This window comes from Penaeus chinensis, chromosome 23 (genome assembly GCF_019202785.1).
Source record: "Penaeus chinensis breed Huanghai No. 1 chromosome 23, ASM1920278v2, whole genome shotgun sequence".
In the NCBI taxonomy this organism is placed as follows: domain Eukaryota; kingdom Metazoa; phylum Arthropoda; class Malacostraca; order Decapoda; family Penaeidae; genus Penaeus; species Penaeus chinensis.
The window spans coordinates 8,328,031-8,335,530 of NC_061841.1; the positions used below are offsets into that span (position 1 = coordinate 8,328,031).

At 44.9% G+C, this 7,500-nt stretch overlaps 1 protein-coding gene across 4 annotated transcripts in view; it reads left to right on the forward strand.

Annotated features, from left to right (window-relative positions):
- The window catches only part of LOC125037448 (ionotropic receptor 25a-like), a 46,450-nt gene that overhangs the window by 28,396 nt on the left and 10,554 nt on the right, over positions 1-7,500 (forward strand). For 3 of the 4 annotated variants that reach the window (XM_047630594.1, XM_047630592.1, XM_047630595.1), the window contains exons 12-17: positions 40-130; positions 1,347-1,546; positions 2,068-2,206; positions 2,956-3,070; positions 3,410-3,545; positions 4,345-4,544. In XM_047630594.1, the coding sequence (XP_047486550.1) occupies positions 40-130; positions 1,347-1,546; positions 2,068-2,206; positions 2,956-3,070; positions 3,410-3,545; positions 4,345-4,544 (881 nt within the window). Of the gene's footprint in view, positions 1-39; positions 131-1,346; positions 1,547-2,067; positions 2,207-2,955; positions 3,071-3,409; positions 3,546-4,344; positions 4,545-7,415 lie in introns of all 4 variants that reach the window. The other variant, XM_047630593.1, reaches the window with a different exon arrangement.

Below are 7,500 nucleotides of genomic sequence, written 5' to 3' on the forward strand. Positions count from 1 at the left end.
GAGATGAAAATAGAATATAATTGTGTACTTTCTTTTCAGATACGAAATTGCCGAGGCACCTGACGGCAAATTTGGCACCATGGATGAAAATCATGAATGGAATGGGATGATTAAACAGCTGATTGATAAGGTTTGTTTGTTTGTCTTTGGGTCTCTGACGTTTGTTTTTGTTGGTTTTGTTTGAAAATTTAGATTGGGCTTATTTTTGTTTGCTTATCTATTTATATATTTTTATTGTGCCGGTAATGTTGTTCTTTGTCTCTCTGTCTCGCTCTCTCTATCTCTTATTTTTGTTTCCTTCTCGTCCCTCCTCTCTCTACCTCCCTCATTTCTCTCTTCCTTGCATTACCTCTTTATATCTCTTCCCTCTGTTCTCCATCTCCCTCCTATCCCTATCCCTTTCTCATCCACCTCCTTCCTTTCTCCCTCCCTCCCTCTCTTTCCCTTCCCTCCTTCCTTTTCTCATCCACCTCCTTCCCTTCTCCCCCCCCTCCCTCTCTTCCTCTTTCCCTCCTTCCCTTTCTCATCCACCTCCTTCCTTTCTCCCTCCCTCCCTCTCTTTCCCTTCCCTCCTTCCCTTTCTCATCCACCTCCTTCCTTTCTCCTTCCCTCCATCTCTTCCCCTTCCCTCCTTCCCTTTCTCATCCACCTCCTTCCTTTCTCCCTCCCTCCCTCTCTTCCCCTTCCCTCCTTTCCTTTCTCATCCACCTCCTTCCCCTCTCCCTCCCTCCCTCTTTTCCCCTTTCCTCCTTCTCTTTCTCATCCACCTCCTTCCCTTCTCCCTCGCTCCCTCTCTTCCTCCTTCCCTCCTTCCCTTCCTCATCCACCTCCTTCCTTCTCCCTCCCTCCCTCTCTTCCCCTTCCCTCCTTTCCTTTCTCATCCACCTCCTTCCCCTCTCCCTCCCTCCCTCTTTTCCCCTTTCCTCCTTCTCTTTCTCATCCACCTCCTTCCCTTCCTCTCTTCCTCCTTCCCTCCTTCCCTTCCTCATCCACCTCCTTCCTTCTCTCTCCCTCCCTCTCTTCCTCCTTCCCTCCTTCCCTTTCTCATCCACCTCCTTCCCTTCTCCCTCCCTCCCTCTCTTCCTCCTTCCCTCCTTCCCTTTCTCATCCACCTCCTTCCCTTCCTCTCTTCCCCCTTCCCTCCTTCCCTTTCTCATCCACCTCTTTCCCTTCTCCCTCCCTCCCTCTCTTCCCCTTCCCTCCTTCCCTTCTCCCTCCCTCCCTCTCTTCCCCCTTCCCTCCTTCCCTTTCTCATCCACCTCCTTCCCCTCTCCCTCCCTCCCTCTCTTTCCCTTCCCTCCTTCCCTTTCTCATCCACCTCTTTCCTTCTCCCTCATCTCCAACAGCAAGCAGACATCGCTCTCGCTCCCCTCTCCGTCATGGCAGAGCGCGAGAACGTCGTTGACTTCACTGTTCCTTACTACGATCTCGTGGGCATCACTATCCTCATGAAGAAGCCAAAAGTACCCACTTCGCTCTTCAAGTTTTTGACTGTGTTGGAGCCCGAGGTGTGGGTGTGTATCCTCTTCGCCTACGGGTTCACGAGGTAAGGGTGCTTGGTCGTGTGGGTGTTTGGAAGAGAGGGAGGGGGTGTCGTGTGGGTGGGTGGGTGTGGGGAGGGGGTGTGGTGTGGGTAGGTGGGTGTGTGGGGAGGGGAGAGTTCGTGTGTGTGGGGAGGGGGAGGGGGAGGGGTGGCGAAGGTTGTTCGTAAGTTTTTTGTTTTTATGCGTGTTGTGGTATATTTGATGTCGTGTGTGTGTGTGTGTGCGTGTTTGGGTACAAGGATACACATAGATGTACATACATACACAAAGTGACAGATATATACAAACTGACTGACACACACACACACACACACACACACACACACACACACACACACACACACACACACACACACACACTCATAATTTAGAAATCTGCAGACACGAATGATGATTTATAATTTTGGTAAAACTGCAAATGTTTTTTTTTTTTTTTTTTTTTTTTTCTAATTCCCGAAATAGATGTTATCGCTATTTTCACATATTCCGCTTTATCACTTTATCCTATTTCCTTCTCTTCCAGCATTCTCCTCTACATCTTCGATCGCTTCAGCCCCTATAGTTATCAGAATAATAAGGACAAATACAAAGACGATGACGAAAAGAGAGAATTCACTTTGAAGGAATGTCTCTGGTTCTGCATGACGTCACTCACTCCTCAGGTTGGGACTGTGACGTCACGGTATCTAGTGTGACGTCATCGTTTTTCTTCGTAGTGTTAGTGTTCTTTTTATGATGTCTCTTTTTCTGCTGACGTCACTGTTTTTTTTTTTTTTTTCAATTTGATAATGATTTGAATACATATAAAAATTACCCTCCCCCGAAAAATGAATATATAATAGTCATACAAATACGCAAAGACAGATAAACTTATTTTCCGCATTTTTCTTCCTCTCATTCCACACCACTACCCATCGTAAACAAACAAAAACCAACAAACTAACATATACAAAACACAACCAACCAACAAACAAAACCAACCAACAAACAACGCACCAACCATCAAACAATACAAACACACAAACAAACCAAACCAACAAACGCACCAACCAACAAACACACAAAACAAACAAACCAACACAAACCAAACACAAACCAACAAACGCACCCCCAACCAACAAACACACAAACCAACACAAACCAAACACAAACCAAACCAACCACCGCACCCCCCTCCCAACAAACCAAACCAACCACCGCACCCCCCAACCAACCAACACAAACCAAACCAACCATCGCACCCCCCAACCAACAAATACACAAACCAAACCAACCAACGCACCCCCCACCCAACAAACCAAACCAACCAACCAAACAAACCAAACCATCAAACGCACCCCCCACCACCCAACAAACCAAACCAACCAACACAAACCAAACCAACCACCGCACCCCCCACCACCCAACACAGGGCGGCGGCGAGGCTCCCAAAAACTTATCCGGGCGACTCGTGGCTGCAACTTGGTGGCTCTTCGGGTTTATTATCATCGCCTCGTACACGGCTAACTTGGCTGCTTTCCTGACTGGTAAGTTCGGTTTGGTTCAGTTGATGTTTGTTGTGTTATTGTTTGTTTGTGTGTGAGGGGGGGGGGGGGTGTTTGGGTGGGTTTGTGTTTGTGTTTGTATGTTTGGGCGGGTTTGTTATTGTGTTTGTGTGTTTGTGTTTGTGTTTGAGTGTGTGTGTGTGTAGTTTTTGTATGCTTTATTTATGTTTTATTTATTTATTCATTCCTCACAGGTATATTTTTTGGTGTGTGTGTGTATGTATGTATGTATGTGCGCGCATCTATATGTGTGTATATCCGTATACAATCTACAGTAAATAATAAAACAAATCTAAACCCTCCCACCCACGCCCATTCCAGTGTCCCGTCTCGACACGCCCATCGAGTCACTGGACGACCTGAGCAACCAGTACAAAGTGCAATACGCGCCCATGAACGGAACTTCGACTATGACCTACTTCGAGCGCATGGCCTACATCGAGAAGAAGTTCTACGAGTGAGTTCTGTTTTGCTTTTTCTTGGTTTGGTTGGTTTGTTTGTTGTTGTTTGGTTTGGTTTGTTTTTGTTTTGTTTGTTGGTTTTTTGTTGTGGTTCTATGAGTGAGTCATGTTTGTTGTTTTCGGTTTGTTTGGTTTGTTCAATTTTATTTGTTTTCATTGTTTTTTTTAATGTTTTTTTTTATATTTTTCTTGTTAGTTTCGTATTTTCTAATCTTTTCTCTTCTTTGTCTTCGTGTTTTTCCTTTTTTGAGGGGGGGAGGGGGATATTTTGTTTTGTGTGATGTTTGTATTTCATAAGGTTATTTGTTATTTCGTCAGGTGTGATTTTTTTTTTATTATCTCTTTGTAAGAAATATGCTATGTTGTGGATTCTTGGAATGACTAAAGTGTTTTCTTTCTCGTCCTTTCTTCTATCTCTCTCACTCCTTTCTCCCTTTCCCTTTCCCCTCTCCTCTCCCCCATCCCTCCCTTCAACTTCCCCCCTCCCTCCACCCTCCTCCCTTCCAACTCCCTCCTCCCCATCCCTCTTCTCCCCCACCCCTCTCACCCCATCTTAACTTCCCCCTCCCATCCCTCCCACCCCCTCTCACCTTCCCCCAACCCCTTTCCCCCTCCCTCTCCCCCTCTTACCCCTACCCACCCCACCTACCCCAACCCTTACCCACTCCCCCCCACCCACCACCCCTCTTACCCCCACCCTAACCCCTCTTACCCCCCAACCCTCACCCTAACCCCTCCCCCTCTTTCCCCCTCACCCCTAACCCCAACCCCCAACCCCCTCCCCCCCCCAACCAGGATCTGGAAGGACATGTCCCTGAACGATTCCATGAGTGACATCGAGCGCGCTAAGCTGGCCGTGTGGGACTACCCGGTCAGCGACAAATACACCAAGATGTGGCAGAGCATGCAGGAGGCGGGTCTTCCGGGCAATTTCGAGGAAGTGCTCACGCGCGTCAGGAAGTCGACGTCGTCCAGCGAGGGATTCGCGTATTTGGGTGAGTTTGGGGGATGGGGGTTGGGTTGGGGGTTGGGTTGGGGGTTGGGGTGGGAGGGTTTGGGTGGGGTTTGGGGGTTGGGGTGGGAGGGTTTGGGTGGGGTTTGGGGGTTGGGGTGGGAGGGTTTGGGGGTTGGGGTGGGGTTGGGAGGGGTTGGGATGGGAGGGGTTGGGGGTTGGGGGAGTTGGGAGGGGGTTGGGAGGGTTTGGGGGATGGGGAGGGGTTGGAGTTTGAAGGGGTTTGGGATGGTGTTGGGGTTGGGGGTGGGGTTGGGGGAGTAAGGGGATGAAGGGGGTGAGATCGAGGGGTGGGGAGGGGGTTGGGTAGATGGGGTGGGGTGGGTGAAGGGTGAGAGGGGATGGAGGGTGAGGAATTAGTGAGGGGAAGGGAAAAGGGAGAAAGGAATTAATGGGAGGATGAGGGAAGAGGGAGAAGGAAGAGAGGAATCAAGGGAGGGTGAGGGAGAGGGAGAAAGAGAGGGGGATGATGAGGGGGGAAAGGATAGTAGGAGGAGAGGAGTAGCGAGGGGGGGGGGGGGGGCTGAGGGGTGAGAGACAGAGGGAGAAGGAAAGGGAGAAAGGTTGAGGGAAGGAAAAGGGAGAAAAGGATTCTTTATGGCTATCTGTTTTTTTCTATCTATCAGTCTGTCTAACTATCGCCATGTCTCTGTCAGTCCGTCCGCCTTTCTCTGTCTGCCAGTCTGTCTGTCTGTCTTTGTCTCTTGTAATTCTGATTGTCTGCCTGCCTCTCTCATTCTCTCTGTCTCTTTCTCTCTCTCTCTCTCTCTCTCTCTCTCTCTCTCTCTCTCTCTCTCTCTCTCTCTCTCTCTCTCTCTCTCTCTCTCTCTCCTCTCTATGTCTCTGTCTGTCTGTCTCTCTCTCTCTCTCTCTCTGTCTATCTCTCTCTCTCTCTCTCTCTCTCTCTCTCTCTCTCTCTCTCTCTCTCTCTCTCTCTCTCTCTCTCTATCTATCTATCTATCTATCTCTGTCTGTCTCTCTCTGTTTTTGTCGGTCTGTCTCTCTCTCTCTCTCTCTCTCTCTCTCTCTCTCTCTCTCTCTCTCTCTCTCTCTCTCTCTCTCTCTCTCTCTCTCTCTCTCTTTCTCTCTCTCTGTCTGTATGTCTGTCTCTGTCTGTCTGTCTCTACCTGACTTTCTCTGTCTTTGTCTCTCTCTCTCTCTCTCTCTCTCTCTCTCTCTCTCTCTCTCTCTCTCTCTCTCTCTCTCTCTCTCTCTCTCTCTCTCTCTCTCTCTCTCTCTCTCTTTCTCTCTGTCTCTCTCTCTCTTTCTCTATGTATCTATCTATCTGTATATATCTCTGCAATATATATATCTATCTATCTGTCTCTATGTGTCTATATATCTATCATCTATTCATCTATCTATTTATCCATCCATCTATCTATCTATCTGTAACAGCATAACAATAATGATTATTCTTTTTAATCAATTTGTAATAACAGAAAACTAAATTCAGTGTTAGCAACTATGGCTCTACGTAGTTCCAGATATTTGTAACAAATCTGTTCAGATTATAAAAGGTAAATTACTTGTCTTTAAATAATTTTTGGTGTCTGTATATGTCTTTATGAAATTTTTATCCTGGTATATTTGTTTACTTTGTATATATATATGTGTAAGAAAATGTGTTTGAATACACTCACACACATGCCCCAGGATATATATATATATATATATATATATATATATATATATATATACATACACACACATCATATATGTGTGTGTGTGTGTGTGTGTGTGTGTGTGTGTGTGTGTGTGTTGTGTGTGTGTGTGTGTGTGTGTGTGTGTGTGTGTGTGTGTGTGTGTGTGTGTGTGTGTGTGTGTGTGTGTGTGTGTGTGTGTGTGTGTGTGTGTGCATGTATACGTGTCTGTATTTGTGTGTTTATATATATATACACATTTACACATACATATATATATATATGTATATATATACATATATATGTAAATATTTGTAAATATATATATATATATATATATATATATATATATATATATATATATATATATATAGACATGTATGTGCATATATGTGTACATGAATTAATGTATGTATACTTTGTGATCTTCCTTCTCAATTAACCATTTTTTCAAATTTACATATTTCAGTTCTCCCTATATATCCCTACGCTAATCATTATGAAATGAAGTTTACAAGTAAAGTTGGACAGTACATTTTACCATATTACCTTAACAATGTTATAAGATTAAAACAATATATATTTTGATTTTGGGCATTATGAATAACAGAGAAATATGACAAATTGGTAAAAGACAAACTGAAAATAGTAATAATTAACCCTGACTTTCCATTAAAATGACATTTAATGGATGCTAATTTAGTTATGTAAGTTAGATAAACTTGGATAAAGATAAAAGCATGAATAAAGGAAATGAAAAGGCAATTTTGTAGATAAGTGAGTGAGCAAACTATTCAGCGCAAATAACAAGAGTTAGAACCAAACAATTTGACAAGCGAACGAGATAAAAAAAACATGAATATTAGCAACCGAACTTAAATAACAAATCAACCTCTGCTCCCTGAAACAGCCTATCAACAACCAATAAAACCCGTGTAATAACTTAATTGGAAAGCAGAGAAGCGACCAAATCTAAAAGTTCCTAACCACACCATGCCTTTAAAATCTATTAGTCAAACAAACAAACAAAAACCCTAACCTCCCATCAACTACGACAAAGCAACAAACAACCTCCGACCCATAACCCCCCAGCACTGAACACTTGAACGAGAAAACAATGATCAAAACAAAACCCTTAAAAAAAAAAAAAAAATCAGGAAAAAAAAAAATCCCTCTGACCTATGATGACCCCGCCTGACCTCCACCAACAGGCGACGCCACTCAGATCCGCTACGCGATCCTGACCTCCTGTGACATGATGTCCGTAGGAGACGAATTCTCGAGGAAACCCTTTGC